We start from the raw sequence: 16,313 nt of genomic DNA, 5'->3' as shown, positions 1-16,313 counted from the left end.
TATGAAAAGTGGGTCCCATCCATAAATCATTGCCAGGCAGGCTGGAGGCTAGCGGTGGCCAGCGCCGGACGTTGGGCGCCTTTTCTATTATTATTATTATTATTTTAAATAACAAAAAATGTGTGGCGCCAACGGAGATCGATGCGCAGCACGCCGCGCCACGCCGCATTCTACCTACGCACGGCTACGGTGGCCACGCTCCGGCGGAAACGGAGCAATGAAATTTATGTACGTTCGTGTGTTGTCCATGCACGGTTACCCGCGCTACTGCGCCTCCTCGGCCACCTCGGAAAGGTCCTGCCACGGGGGACACCATCACCCAGTAGCAGCAGTGAGGACCGTTGAACTGAAATCGTCAGGCCATTCTCGGAAATTGACCAACACCAAAACCGGCGGCTGATTAGAATTTTTAATCCACCGATCACCGATTTTTATGTTGCCGGGGCCCCCCGATGCCCAAAAGCTGGCCACGGGCTTTTTGCTGCGTTTTTAACGTTTTTGGAAACGCCAGGCCATCACACTTCACCCCACCCCGGCCCGGCGGCCGTTCCGGAGAGGTCCGGCGTGAAGTGCAGTGGAATGAATAATTCAAAACTCATCAAAAGCCGGGTTTGCGAAAGATTTTTATTCGCTGTTCCTTCGGTGTGCGGCCAGGTTTGGGCCGTATGCAGGCAAGGCTTTTGGCAAGGAGCTCAGTTCAGCTCAGTTTCGTAATAACTCGTTCTTTTCGTCGTTTTTGCTTTCATCCGCCACTTTATCACTTTTTTGTGTTTTATGTGCCCTGGGTGACTCACCCGTAGGTGTTGGCGGAAGGTGGATTTTATGTCTTTCGAGTGAGCATTCGAGTCGCACAGAGAATGATTATAATTTTCGCTACGGCATAGGACTAAGTGTGGAGTTACTGGAGGCACGGGACGCAGGCCTTCACTCTGTCGTGCGCTCATCGTGCACGGCGATCCTCGTTTCTTAGACAGACAATTATCTTCACGGCGCACACATCTTCCTAGTCGACCCTCTCGCATTTTCTCATTTTGGGAATCATTTCATGAAATTTATATTTTACGCTCACATCTTTTTGGTGGTTCCTTTGGCTTTTTTCATTATCTTCAATTCACTCACTCTTACAAACTTAACGATTTCCTAGCTTTTTCGATTTTCAATCTCTTTTATTTGCCTTAAACAAAAAACCCCAAAAAAAATATCAAAATGAATCGATCCCAATTTTTGGGCCTAACGCATTAACGAAGTCCCACGACTTCCTCGACGCGTGACGTTGGCGTGAAAAATAAAACAAATAGCGTTAATGCGTTGTGGTAGACACCGGGACGAAGCATCGGCCCGACCAAACAAGATCACCGGGAACACGCAACATCGCAACAAGACGCGCGCCCGATGACAACCACCTACCCACGTCCGGGGTTGGCCAGAAAGGAGAAAATTGCAAAAATAATTGCTTCCCTTCACGGGCCCCTCACACACGGTCGGAACTCTTGCTAATTGGTGCACGATTGCGCGATTCGCGATTAAAAGCCCGAGGAAGAAAAATCAAATTCAAAACGAAGCCACGGAATGAGCCATCTTTCGTGATTGAGATCCTCTTCGCCAGAGGCAAGAGAGAGAAAAAATAACACTCCACGGCACGGAGTAATGTCAACCGTGAGGGCCAAACCGATGAACTCATCGTTGAAATGCGATCGATCGGATGACGCTCTCGAGTTCAACGTGCAACGCGCGCGCGACGAGCGTGTAATTGTTGATTAATTACCACCATTGTTTCACCACCTTCCTGCGTGGACCCCGGGCAGGGTCCTAGTAAAGGTATCGAACATTAATCATAACCATTGCCGTCTCGCCCAAAAAAACGAAAGATGGTGACTGTGTAAAATATAATAACGAAAATTCCAAAACACGTGCTCACCCACTCGCGCCTGGTGGGTGACTTTCGCCCTAACACCGACGCGAGGCCACGTCAGAGACGCACGTTTTGATTAACATTTTCCTTTTTCTGGTGGACGGACGGACGGACGAGCTCGCGCCAAATGACCACGGGCACCTGTTCTTGGCTGGCGGGAGCCCCAAAAGAAGTCCGCCGCTAAACAACAGAAAAGAAAACATACCTCCAAATCTCACCCGGAGCCGAAGCCTTTTTGTGTGCCGCGCGCAAAAGAAATGGCGTGCGCGCGAGCGCGCGCGCACCACGAGCCTGTTGCGCATTAAAAATTTTATCCACGAACCACGTGTCGCGCGGCCACATTTAGCACGGGCCACCTCGTCGCCCGCCTCGGTCCAAAAACGGATGGGTTCGCGAGCGGGGAGAAGACCAACAACGGTACAATGACCGCTAGGTGGCTTGCCGTGGAGAGGAGTCTATTTGAATAATAGACCCGCCCGGTCCGGTGGTGGTAGGGTTTGTCGTGGCCCCTCGAGTCGGACGAACTAATTTCAAACAAACTTCCATCGGGGTGTTCCTCGCCGGGTCGAGGTCCGCAATTGTCAACCGCGGACGCCGCTGGCTTAGCATAAAACAAATTCACTACAACACCCCACACCATAACTGTTCGATTGTCTTGTGCTCGGCCGAGGGCCGAGTTCTCGTGGGGGGCGGACGGAATAGTATGCTGTCCTATGCTCGGTGCACTTGGTTGGTTGGTTGGGAGTCGTGAGTCAGCCGCTCAGGGAGTTGATTTGTCCGATCGATGGGTTGATGGTGTGATTTGATTGTAATTTTATTATGTTTATTCAAAACTCGGCAGCCCATCGAATGTGGCATACTTATTCAACATTTTATTGAACAATTTATATAACCTCGTTTGTTGTTTGTTTGTCAAAATGTTCGATCATTTTCAAGAACATGTAGCCAGTTCGTTGCGATGTAAAGGACGTTTCATTCGCCTCGTTACCATGGTGTTACCGTTTAATGCGATGATAATACGATTGCTGCAGTTGCGGCGGAGCACGAAAGCCGAACTTATCATCAAACACTCTCGTAATGAGCACTTTCGGAGGCAATTGATGCTCTGCGTTTAATCACTGCCGGCCACCGTGGCAAAGCTGCTGACACCCGGCTCGGGGGGTCGCGCCGCTAAATTGATTTCGACAGCGTAACGAATCGCCACCGAGTCCGCTCCATCGTCGCGAAGCTTCCGCTAACAATCGCCAGATTTATGAGCTCTGAGCCCCCGAGGCCTGAGACCCCCCCACCCCCCCCGCCAGGACCGATCACCGGAAGGGCCCCCGAAAGTGTGCTTGTGCTGTGATAATAAATGTCAAACTTAATTTAACCAATGTCATCGCGAGCGCGAGCGCACTGTTCTTATGCTGTGCACCGCGCTGCGCGCCAAACAGCAGCACCTCTTCCCATGAAAAAAAAAACGAAACCAGAAAGGATCTTCGGCCAATGCGATTCGAATCACCGATCGCGACTCGGAAGACGCTCCGGCACGAGAAAGAAGCGACTCGCATCGACGAAGTGCAACGAAACGGGGAGAGGGCTTAAAACCGCCCGGCGGCCGCCCAGAAGACGAAAGCGAGCGAATTATTTATCGCCGGAACATAATTTACTCTCCCACGACGATGCGCAGGCCGCCCGCAGAAGAACTGCTGTGTGGCGGTAACACGAAAGGCTCTTGGTGCGGCGAAATAAAAATATTGCCAACTGCCAGTCGCAGCGCTAAGTCGCGCCCTGATGCGGCGGTGCTGCTCTTCGTTGCAGTCTTCATAACCCTCCGCCGACCGGTCGACCGATCGGCGATCGCGAATCTCATTCGAACCTCTCATAACAGCCACGTTCACGTTCGCCTGGTCGGCCCTCTGGGTGGCAATTCAGTGCCCCGAGGGCTGGTGGATGGCTAACCTTTTTTTTTGCTTCGTCCGTTCCCTACTTACGGGTTCTCACCTCGATCCGCGCGGCATGTAAGAAAAATATAATTGGCACGCGCCGTTTCGAGTGCACGGGAATGGAGCATCCTTCCCGCTGGAGTTGGAGCAACACTTTGCGGATGGCATCGGAATTTTTCGGATATGCTGTTAATGCACCTCACCCATTTCGCTCATTCGTTGCTGTCTAGCTTTTACATAGCTTCGCTGTGGAGCTGATAATTGTGACCATTTAGCTATAAAGTTATCAAAAATCACGTTCTCATTTTTAAACCAATACTATTTTATATTAAATCGAAACGAATCGATTTTTTAAAGAATTCTTTCATTTAAATAATTAATTGTACATATTTCACGGACCGATCCTTGATTTTATAAACTTTTATAAAAAAAATTTATAATGCTTGGAAAATCGTAACTGAAATGATAATTTTCCATGGGCACAGTTACATAGCTTTTAACCCTTAGCGTAGTGTACCACGTAGTTCACCTCAAGCACGATCACACGTAGAGTAGCTTTGGCTTGGACGTTCGGCGGCAAGTGGTCCCATTTTTTTATACACCCAATCCCTAATCTTACACACCTTCCCCAATCCGCAGGGAAAAAGTGGCGTTCCTTGACGCCCCAGGACCGCCGGCCGTACGTGGAGGAAGCGGAACGGTTGCGAGTAATCCACATGACGGAACACCCGAACTACAAGTACCGTCCGCGGCGCAGGAAGCACGCTAAAGCCCGGGCCGGCACCGGTGCCGGCCCGGTCGGGGTTCCGGGTTCAGCGGCGTCCACTGGATCGCAGGGCCAGTCGGGCGGTGTGACCATCGTCAGCACTTCGTCCCCGAGTGAGCTAAACTTCGGGGACGGCGACTCGTCCCATCGCATGAGCCCGTACACGTACAACCCGCACTACTACGCCGGCACCGGTCAGAATGCGCTCAACACGCCGGACTCGAGCCCAACGCAGAGTCCGGAACCGATCCTGGTGCCACCGACCGTCGGCAACCGGAAGCTGGCGGCCGTGGGGGGTTCGGCCAATTCGAACGGTGGCGGGTCCAGCGGTGGGTCGGATGTAGGCCAAAAGCTGGACGATGTTTCGTCCGCGCTGCCAACGCCGGAGATGAGCCCACTCGAGCTGGAAAAGGAACCGTTCGTGGCGGGCCTTCACTCGACCCACGCCGGCAGCTACGACGATCTGAAGAGCAAACAGAAGCTGACGTACGAAGTGGTGTACGGTGGTGGTGGTGGTGCCGGGGTCAAGAGTGAGCAGAAACTTCCGGCCACTTACGGCTACGATCACGAGTCGCAGCATCAGCAACATCACCAGCATCAGCAGCATCAACAGCATCAGCAACAGCAACAGCAGCAACAGGAGAGTTTGAAGCGAGATTATTCGGCGGCCGGGTTCGGGATGATGAACAACGACAAGCGGTACTCGTACGAGGGGGCGACCCTCGTGAATGGTAGCGGAGGCGGAGGAATTAGTCTGGGGCACGAGAAGCGCAACTATCTGTGTACCAGCTCGGGCGCTACCACGACCACGGCCATGGTGAACGGGATGTACGTGATGTGCACGAACCGGAGCATCCTGGATCAGGGCCACATCGTCACCGGGACGTACTTCCCGCCGTTGGCCACGTCCGAGGACCATCAGACACTCGGGACCACGACCATGACCACGAGCGCCCATCTCAGTACAAACAACCAGCCGCAACAATCGAACGCGAACGGTTCCACTTCCGCCGGTGGCCAGACTAAGGCGGCCAACGGTGGTGGACTGCTGGTGTCGACCAGCTCCGCCCAAATGTCGCACCTTGACTCGGCCAACGCGCAGCATCTCCAGCAGCAGCAACAGCAACAGCAACAGCAGCAGCAGCAGCAACAGTTGGCCAACGAGCAGATCAATAGCTACTACGGAACGGCCTCGATCGCGAACGGAACGCTGCCGACGTACTCGTACGCCTACAAGGACTACGGCATCATGTACGAGACGCACGCGGCGCTCCCCACCGAGCAGGAGCAGCCGGTCGACGCGCGGGAACTCGACAAGTACCTCAAGTATCCGGACAGTAATCAGAACTTTAACAGCTACAGCGACAGTGCCAGCTATCAGCATCACGTGGCGGGCAATAACTCTGGTTCCGGGGGTTCCTCGCTGTACGGGTTGCCCGGGCAGGGAACCGAGTACCATCACCACCACTACGGGTACCATCATCACTCGCCGGGCGCCGGGCTTCTGGCTCAGCAGTCGCCCCAGCATCAGCCATCCGGTGGCCACCAACAGCAACACCAGCACCAGCAGGGACAGCAGCAGCAGCAGCAGCAGCAGCAACAGCAGCACAACCAGCAACCGCAACAATCACAGGCGATGGCCAAATCGCACACCGACACCGGAATGCTGCCGACGACACCGGTGGCCCTCTATGCGCTCCCGTTGCAGCACTCACATCTGGCGGCCGGAACCGGAACCGGAGGCGCAGTGCTCCAGCACGGCGTTGGTGCCGGCGGTGGCCATGCGCTCGGTCCCAATCATGCCACCCTCGGGGACATCTACGTGACGCAGGAGCAGCTCAAGGATGACGAGTTCAGCAACATCCTGGCCGGGGTCCGCAAGACCTGCTACAGCAACTGAGAGCCGTAGAGGTCGCGTAATACTCAAGCAGCAGACAGGACCCCGTTATTAAGAGATTTTCCCGGACGGAGCCTAGTTAAATGTAAAAAAGAGGACGGAGAAGAAGAAGAGGAAGCGTATAAATCATTACTCACTCGTTAAGGTACACCGCAATCGTCTAGATGAACGAAAGCCCCCCCCATTAGAGTTTTGGCTAGCTTTTAAGTTGTATTCACTCCCGGTCACATATGACGATCCTGTAAAAAACCGACAACCCACCGTAAAGGAGGAGAGAGTTGTGGGTCCAAGTCCAGGGTTTGGACCCCAGCTTGGTTTATCCAGTTCCGAGGGGGAAAACACGGAAGAGTGGTGAGACAAATTTTCAATACCCTTAAGTCGGTCGGGTTTCGTTCGCACCAAGCGTTCCAGTGTTTAAGTAAGAAGGTGATCCCTTTTCTACGGGCCCCCGTCAGTGGCCGTCAGCATGCAGGACGATCCCACAACTGGGCGCCAGAAGGAACCCCAGGTTTAGAATCGCCCAGAAAAACGCATCATTGTATAGGTTAGTTAATCCGCGCACTGCGCTCCGATGGGAGGATAGAAAATTAGGATCATAACCCGCGAAGGTTACTCGGTCGCAGTAAATCAATGGACAACGCCCCAAAAACACACAAAACTCGGTTCGTGAGAATAATCCGGCTCTCGGGGGCGCCTAAATCACCAGGATTATGATTTACTCCGCACTCCGGAACTAGCTTTCTGCCTTAGGCTTTCCTAGAGGTGTGTGATTTCTACTAACCGATCGATGACCGCGCCGTGCTGCACACATTTAGGGAGGAAAGTTCCCTCTGAAAGATTTGATTATTACATTAAAAATAGTAATTCGCGAGCCCGAGCCTCCCCGCTCGTTGTTTTGTGTGTAGTAACTTATTAGTGAAGGGCTTCAAAGTATCGACCCCGAGGCGGATCGTTTCCGATCGTTTCGAGGAGAGCTTCCTTCTTAATGCCCCCCCCCCCACGAATTGAATGTGTATAAATAAATAAATTACAAAGCGAATGATAGTTCATCGTCAACAAAAAAAAAATGGCCAGACCGTTGGCCAGATTCGTTTCGTTGTTTTAATGTCCCTGGCCCGGGTAAAGTGCTTTAGGTTATTGACATTTTTCGGCTGAATTCGCCAACCAATTTCCCCGTAGTCGTCCCCGTCCCTTGTTAACCTCGTCGGCTCTTCGAGGCCTCCTTCGAGCTCGGTCTCGGAGAACGGATCGCAATCTCCGGCTGATAAGAGGAGAAAGCACACCGCTTCACCTGCTTCACCGGTCGGTCGGGTCACAGGCAAAGGGGGGCTAAAATAGACTCGACTCATTTCCCCACCCAGCCACCCAACCAACACCCTTGCCCGGGGGGGGGGTCGGTCTCGGTTCGGTGAGTTTTCATGGGAAATGCGCCCGCGGAACGTCGGCGGCCGCCCGATATGCGGGCTTCTTTCGCCCTCTTCCCCCGTTGCTCCGTTGCTCCGTTCCCGGCCTCTGGGGCCCTCGGCGTTATGCCTTTTCTTTTTAATTTCCTACTCCCTGCGCTCTGGTGCTCTGCTCCGTTTTCAGTTCCGTTGTTAAAGCTTTTCCGGAAAGCGATCACTTCCCGTTCTGTTTGGGATTTTTTTTCGTGTGGTGCTACGTATGCTACGCCCCAGCATAGCGGCCACTTCGGGGTTTTACGACATTATCCTACTCTGAGGAGAAGCTTCTAAAGAACGATTCCCGTTCGATCTGCTGTTACGTCACGCGTACTGTCATAGGGGAAACCAGACCCCAGGGGTCATAAGGAAAACTGAGCTTGATGAACGGGACCGCGCACTCCCCGATAAGCGCCGCGGAAATCATTACCGGGCGTGATGATTAATTATCTGGCGGAAGTGTCGTAAATTTGAGGCACACAAGGCTGAGGCTAAGGAGCAGAGCTAGATGGCAATCGGATCGGACGGTTAACGGCCAACGGCAAAGCTGCTAACGCGTGCGAGGTCTGCCTGATGCCCACCACTTTAATGGTGGCATAAAAGGTCACTACAAAGTGGGTTTTATTTGCACGAACTCTGCGGCTTCCCAAAAATGTCCGATAGTATCCCCAGACTCGGGCAACTCTTTCAACACAACCCCCAAACGGTTCGGAGGTTCATGAGGTCTCCACAGGCCCCCCGGGGAGGCCTTCGTTGGACGGCGGCGTTCAATCACAGGCCGCGCGTGCATTGCACAAACTGCAGTTATACACCTTCAACCTCAACGGAGAGCTCTAGAGAGAGAGAGACTTAAACGAAGCCACGATCCGGAGAGAGACAGCGAACCGCGCGCACGCAACCATCAGCCAGCGGCGGCGGTGGCGGCGGCGTAGAAGAAAAAACATATTTAATGATGATAAAATTATAAATTAAATCGCGTATTTAATTAATGCTGCCGCCCGTTGCTGAGTGGTGCTGCGCTGCTCTGAACACAGAAGCCATTCCGCGGCGTTGAGCTGTGCGCTGACCGATAAAGCCGACGCTCGGCTCACCGAGCTGGGGGCTTTCGGAGTGGCGCGAGCAAAAAGAGGAGGAAAAACACACGAAACAATCAACAAATTCCCACGGTTTTCCCACCTCCACCCGGGGGGGTGGGCTACGCATTTTCAAGCGAAACGCGAAAGCCAAGATCCAAGCCGTGCCGGAGTTCAGCTCGGCTCGGCTCTGGTTGGCTCGGCGATCACGTTAATACGATCTACACCCGGAGCCTCGGGGGGTGGGCCGAACAGCTAGAGGGGGGCCAGCGGGTGGTCCATAACACCTCCCTCCGGGCCACCACCGCCACGTGCGCCTATCTTACGCACCACGCGCAGGTGTACATGACGGATCGCAACTGCACCGTTAAATCGGAATGCCACCCTCTCCTTGGGTGCTGGAGAGAGAGTGCGCCCCGTGTGCCGGCGGGTGGCGGGCATGAAAAACAACCATAACATGCGCAACATGTCCCGGTGCGGGGGGTTAAGGTTTTATTTCTTTCGCCCCGGGTTTAAGACCGAGTCGGCCAACCTGACCTCCGCCAGTTCAGCGGCAGTCCGAACCCCCCCCCCCATTTTCGGATGGTGGAAATCATGTAATGATACACTTTTGCGCTTATAATTAATACGAAACATGAAACATTCCGAACGAACCGGGGACCCCGAGAGAGCAAGAGAGCCCGGGGATTGGCCACCGTCCCCGAGCACGAGTGTGTCGTTTCGCTGTTTTGTTGCGCAGCGTCCCTTCCGTACACCGAACCGGACACTCTACAACCCTTCGCGACAACATCCGTCGTCGGTTGGTGAAGCGAACGGAACCGAAGATCGAATCTTTCTCTCGACAAACGGACCAAAGTTACGGACACAGGACTCAGCACTACGCACTACGCGCAGTTCATGTTTCGACGAGCTAATTTCCACCCCAAGGGCCACTGCTGCACTTGCCTATCGCAGCCCTATTAGAATCGCATCGTCGCATGTTTTTTTTTCGCGCTCGAAACCTCGGAAGTGGCCAGTGGCAACCGTTCCCACCAGGCGAGATCGCGGGCGAGCTCGCTTGTAATACACCCGAGACCCCCGACCCGAGAGCGATCGTATCTATTTCCATATCCATCGGTCGATCGGTCGCTGGTTGGGGTCGGTCGCTGACACCGGGCTTCCCCGGTGGCAGCCAAACCAAGGGCAGCCAATCCGGTGGCCAGCCCCGGGTTACGGTAGTTGCTGCCGCAGTTGACCCGCCTGACAGCCCGCCTCGTGTATCGGGTTGCTGCCGATCGATACAACAGCCTCCGAGACCGGGGACGGCCTTACACCTCTCTAAGCTGGACATCTAAGCTATTGATTTACAACGCTGGGATTTGCGCGGCAAGAAAGGTCCTAGACGCGCCGTTAGCAATTGACATACTTTGAAGCTACGGATTTTGAGAGCGTAATCTCCACGATTCTCCAATTCGCCGTTGATGGAGTAATCGGTAACGGTCGTCGCTGTTAAGCACACTGTTACAGAAAGCAACGGAAGATTAACATTGTCTCTGTAGCTCGGCGGTTCTCGTGCCGGATGAGACGAGTCTCCATGTTTTATAAAGATCGATTTGACCGATCGAACGATCTTTGGTCTCCCAATTCGAGTCTGGACGCTAACACTAACTTCCTTCATTTTAATCCGTTTTGAAGGTTCCTCGAGATGCTGAGCGATGTTTGGTAGGAAATTCAGGAACAGCTTTCGACCCACTGCATGTAATACTTGAGGGCTACATGTACATAAATTCCAACGCTTCAAATTGTGGATATTTTTAAAAGCTGACAGCTTGAAGATCCTCGACCGGTCAGACAATTTGGCATACCGAACCCTAAACGGGCCAACCAATTCTCCACCCTTACGGAAACAAGACCCCAGGAACCTCGGGATGGATGCATAGCGGCTTGAAAAAGTGTCAACCGCCCCGGGGAATGCTTCGGTGGAATGTTAAAAATATGGCCGATAGCATAAATCCGCCGTCGATCGCTAGTCCCTCGCCAGTCAATTGCAGTATCCCTTCTACGGCCCATCGTTCCGTGCGCACGGACATGGGATGGATCGAGTACCACCGCCGCGCTCTAACACCACACATAGTTGCCATTAGTCTGCTGCTACTGACCAGCAGCCGGCCGCGGATCGGGATCGTAGCGGTAAATTTATTGAACCATCGCTAACCAGCACCTAACGAGCTCGGGGCCAGCCCTAGCATCCCAGCCCAGAAGGTGTAATGGAAATGAGCGGGAAAAACGGTAACGGACGGCGCAGGGCGTTGTGGTATGTGGCCGCGATCGTTTCCCCCCTTTTCTAACCGTTGTCTAGCCGAGGACGGAGGACGATTTAATGATATAATATATTCTACATTTTTGCGATTAAATATCTCATCGTGCGTCGTCGCCACCCGTGGGACTATAAATTGTTCCGTCTCTCTGTGTGTGTCTCCCGCCTTATCGGGATCACCGGCGGCGGAAGGACCCCGGGCCGGCTTTGCGTAATGCGGGTCTTCAGCGGCGCACGGCTCGAGTGATAATGGCCGCGCCAGCCGCTCGCCTAGACTTGGCTCGGCTTTGGACGCATTTTTGCCCACACCAATCACTTATCGGCCGAACCAGCCAACCGGAGCTGGCCAACATAACGCTCCTGGCGAGCCTTGCTATGCTGCGCCTAATGCTCGCGATGCCCTCTTCGGCCCGGCGACGATATCGCGACCGAGCTGAGTGAGAAGGAATAATAAAACCACAAGCCAGCCCGGGCTGTGTTTCGGGATTATTAAAATTGCCAATACCCGCAGCATTACGTGTCGTCGTCGTCGTCGTCGAGGGTCGCCGAGCATTAACGGCAGCAGAAGCAGCCGCAGAAGCATAAGCGACATGCAAATCTGCCGCTCGAATCGAACGCTTCTGAAGGCCGCCGATCCTCGTCGTCGTCGTTGGACCTGGGGCCTGGAGATGTGTGGAAAATTAAGAAAAGGGAGACTCCGTGGTCAAAAGAAATCTTCCGACGACTGAGACGACGAACCCGCGAAAGCGGGCGCGCGCGGTTCTGTGTGATCTTCTTGCGCGGACGCGGGCATCTGCATGCGCGCACTGCTTATGTTGTCGATCCGCGATGCTCGAGGAGCGCGAAAGTGGAGGGGGATTTCCAAGAACCCAACATCCGCAGCCAGCCAAACGACAAACGAAGCGGCCCTTCCTTCGATCCGGGGTCTTTGGTGCATTTTGGGGCGCAGAAGTGCAACAACATTTACACGCAATGGCGACTCCAAAGGCAGGCGGTGACAACGGCGACAGCGACAACATTGGTCGATAAGGTTCGCGGCGCACAGTAGGCTGTGGGCAGGACCGCCAGACAGTACCGTGCAATTGTCGCCGACAGGGGAAGTCTCGAACTAGAAAGGATTTATGCTTTGGTAATAGAGACCAAATAGAATTATTGGAAACCTATACATAATTAAATTTAACGTAAAAATTACTTGACGAAAATAAAAATGAAATGTAATAGAAAGAAGAAAATCAAAACTTTATCTCTTGCGGTCCAATCAAAAAGTAGCGAAAAAGGCTCAAGTCAACCAAACGTCACTTAAAGTATTGAACGAAACAGCGGCGATAGTAATTATATTTAAAACTTATTTAAATTGAAGTAGTCATTTTAAAAAAGGACCTCATATACGGGGGTGGTCTAACACCATTTGTGTGAACTTTGGCGATGATTTAACCGGTAGCTGCAGTATTTGATCGATCGTTCATCGTCTCCCGCAGTTCTTACGGACACGCTCAAACTGGCTGAAAACTTTTCGAGTAACTGGCCACTTTCATTCGTACTAGTGTTGTCTAATGTTCGTAAAAAGGAAGACAGACAGACAGTTTTGAACTTTACAAAGTCCACTGCAGACCATCTTTTAAACCTCAGCTATCCATTCGCCTAACTGAATGCGGGGACCGAACGGATCGCCGCATAATTCCCATCCAGAACTGTATTATGCCCTGTCGTTGGTTTTGAATTAGTTTGGCAGCAAATACCGAGCCGAACCGAGCCGAGGGCTTTCGATTTCTTTAAAAATCCAATAAAAATGCGCCACGCAACGCGGCCCTCGAACTTTATGTAGAGCGCGGCCGCGGCCTGCCTAACGGATCTTCAGCGAATCGGAGAGAATGAAAAAAAAAACGAAACCAGGAGGTCCGTTTAGAATATTCGTAGCGACCGTAGCGGTTCAATATTACCCCTCTCGGCCCCCGGTGCTTCGATATTGTGGACCCGTTTTTTTTTTGCTCCCTTGTGCCGTTTATTGCTTCCGCGCGAGAGCTCTCTGCTCATCTCCTGCCGTTTTTTTTTGCGGCTCCTTTCGCTGGCCAGAGTCACTTAGAAGAGTCACCTTCGGTCGCAAGTTTTTGCATTCGCGGGTCCCCTCACTTGTACCCCCCTCCCGCCCTATCGTTTCGTTTGAAGTCGTTATGCACCCTGAGGTCCGTGGCCCGCAATGCTGCAATTCAATTGCGGCTTGTCGTCGCCGTCGTCGGAAGTCCGTTTTGGTCCGTGGCAAAAATTATGCGCTTCTTATGCTGTCCCCGCTGTCAAACCCGCCACCGGACACCTTCCACCGCCCCCCCACGGGGGTTGCTTTTTTGTTCCCTGACAGTCCCGGTGCCGTGGTCCCTTCGCTAAGGTGCCCACTACGAGATGGAGAGCAAAAAGGGTGCACCACGCGTGACATCTACCACGCCGAAGCTTTCCGAGGTTTCGATTTTGCTCCGATTGGAGGGAGCGCGCCGCGTCCATCCGCGGCTTCCGGCTTCCTCGCGGGCCGCGCGGAAGGGATGTTTTATGCATGAGCCCGATATAAACATTAATAAGTGTCAAAGTTTTTATTTCTTTTATACCTTCACCGCGTTCCGGTTGGGCCTTTTTGCTCAGCGGCTCCTCTTCGCGGATCGATCGAAGATCAGAGATTCGGAGCCCGCAGCAGCACGCTGAAGATCGCACAAATTCTATTCCGGCGTTCCGGGTACGTTGTGTTGCGGTTCGGTTCCACCCTTTGCAGCGCTTAGAATGTATTTTATTTTCCACCGGCTTTCGCGGAATCCGGCGCAGTTTGTGATTTTTCAGCCGTTTTCAATGGGAGTTATGGGTCTGGTTTTCATTCATAAAGGGTATCGTTTCCGATGCGCTGGAATGCAATTCATTTATCGGTTTTTTGGATTGCATCTAATTCACATAATGAGGGGTTTGCTCATTTGAGCGAATGAATTCGATCAAATTTCGCTCGCCGTGATCCACTCCAAATGAAATCATCCAACGGAGTGATTAATGGCTAAGGTTAAAGGCACCGCAGAACTGCAGTGACCCCCGTTGGCGAAGCAAAAAAAGAAACAGAAAGCCATCGCCGCCCGATGAAGGTGATGAGCCGTTGTGCCAAAACGGCCGGCCGTTGGCCGGCCCAAAACTCAAGGAGACATCAACGGGTCAACTCAACCGCCGGCGGTTATTAAATCAACGTACAAATTATCACTTTTAAAACGCCATTCACCTGAGCACGCCGCATCGTGTCCGTCGTGGCCGCCCGAACCATCGAAAGTGGCCAAAACCTTGCGCGGACCGGGCGGGAAACTACAGCACAATGGATTTGATTTGAATTTTTCTCAAAATAAACTCTCGAAGCCCGCCAACTTTGGGGGACAGTGCCACGAGAAGTCGAAAGCGCAGAACATTTTGTCACGGCGAAGGGAGTTTACCGTTTTGCCGCCACTGACGGCCACCGGTGACGGTGACTGTGCCGCGGTTTTCCTCTTCTTCGGGGTGATACATTAAACCAAAATTGCGGAGGCTGCAAATCGCCCCTTTGAAGTGGTCCGAAGTAGTGGACCCCAGCGAGAGAGCGAGAGAGACAGGTCCACCTTGTCGTGCGCGTGTTTTAGAGCGAAATTAAAATTCAAGAGCAGCGCGGATGATGTCTATCTTAATGAATGAATTATAAATCCATTATTTATGTTTACGGCCAACAATAATGCGCCCGGTCTGGCCTGGTGAAGGCATAATGCGTGCCAAAATCTGCCAATCGCCGGACGCTGGATGGTGTGGGATGCTGTGCGATCGGAGCAAGTGTTCCGCTCCGAGGTGAACCAGATTTATGGTCCTTGGTGGTGTGACTTCAAGACACCCGGCCATGCGATGCGCCTTAAATAAATAAAACATCATCCCAATAAACATGTAATTCCGCGTGTGCTCGCGCCTCGTTGATGAATATGTTTTATCCACCGCGCCCGTAAGATCCTTCCGAAGGATTGCCTTGACTCTTAGCGGCAGCGGTCTGTGATCGCGAAACACCTTTCTCGCGCCGGAGAACAAATTCATTAACATGCCGCAACACCTCGGCACGCAACTCGAGGGTTCTTAAGCGCTTCCTTCCCTAAACCTGGACCCCCTGGAACCGTCTTCGCACCGTCGTCGTCGGCCCGCTATCGACCGATGCGATCGGTAAACACGAAACGGCGATCCATCGCGTGTATCATAAGGCACACCAGAGGCGAAATCGAGAGATAGAGAGAGAGAGAGAGCGCCACGATGGGCCCCTCGAGGTGGCCGACCATAAATTATGTTGCCTCTGTATGCAAAAGTGAGAAAATGTTCGATCCGGGGACGGCCCCCACCGAAGGCGACCATTTTCGCCCGGGTCCGGGATTTCCTTCTCCCGGGACCCGGGAGAGGGCGTTTTCGGCGGATCGATCGGAACCCAGAGATTTGCGGGAAGGATTCCGGTCGGACGACTGGCCACGAAACACGGGGCGGACTAATACTGACGTTTCGGTTTTGATAAATGTTGTCGGCGTAAGGGGGGGCCCCGGTCTGATCCTGGGGGTTTTGTGTCTGGCGGCCGCACACTACCGTTAGCGGCGATCCGGTGTGAGAAGCAATGAAAAACTGCTCCATTATTGCGGAGCCATTGCGCCACCTCGGAGGCCACCTCCCCCACACAACAACATCAACTCCGGCAACACATCGCGTCCATTGCATATTTGATTAATTACTCGGGCCGGGTCTCGGCCCTCGGCCCCGCCCGTCGCCGATATGCAAAGCCCTTTCACCCGGAGCAATCTGACCTAGACAAAGACTGGCTGCTGCCGTGCAACAAATGAGATGAGTTTGCGCAAAGTGATGGAAAACTCAGCGTACCGTAACAGGGTCTGGCCCTTCCCGGGAGGGGGCCGAGTGGGCAAAGGGGCAAAATCTTAACCTCACTTTGCCGGCAGGCGATTCATCATTTTACGTGCCATGCAATGTTTGCGTTTGC

At 53.1% G+C, this 16,313-nt stretch overlaps 1 protein-coding gene across 1 annotated transcript in view; it reads left to right on the top strand.

Annotated features, from left to right (window-relative positions):
• The window catches only part of LOC131216242 (putative transcription factor SOX-15), a 48,304-nt gene extending 41,801 nt beyond the window's left edge, over positions 1 to 6,503 (top strand). The window contains exon 3 of the mRNA XM_058210683.1: positions 4,477 to 6,503. Within this exon, the coding sequence (XP_058066666.1) occupies positions 4,477 to 6,503 (2,027 nt within the window). The remainder of the gene's footprint in view (positions 1 to 4,476) is intronic.
• The last annotated feature ends 9,810 nt before the right edge of the window (positions 6,504 to 16,313 follow it).

This window comes from Anopheles bellator, chromosome 1 (genome assembly GCF_943735745.2).
Source record: "Anopheles bellator chromosome 1, idAnoBellAS_SP24_06.2, whole genome shotgun sequence".
NCBI classification, from domain to species: domain Eukaryota; kingdom Metazoa; phylum Arthropoda; class Insecta; order Diptera; family Culicidae; genus Anopheles; species Anopheles bellator.
Note: the sequence above shows the minus strand (reverse complement) of the source record. Positions and strands in the feature narration are given on the sequence as shown.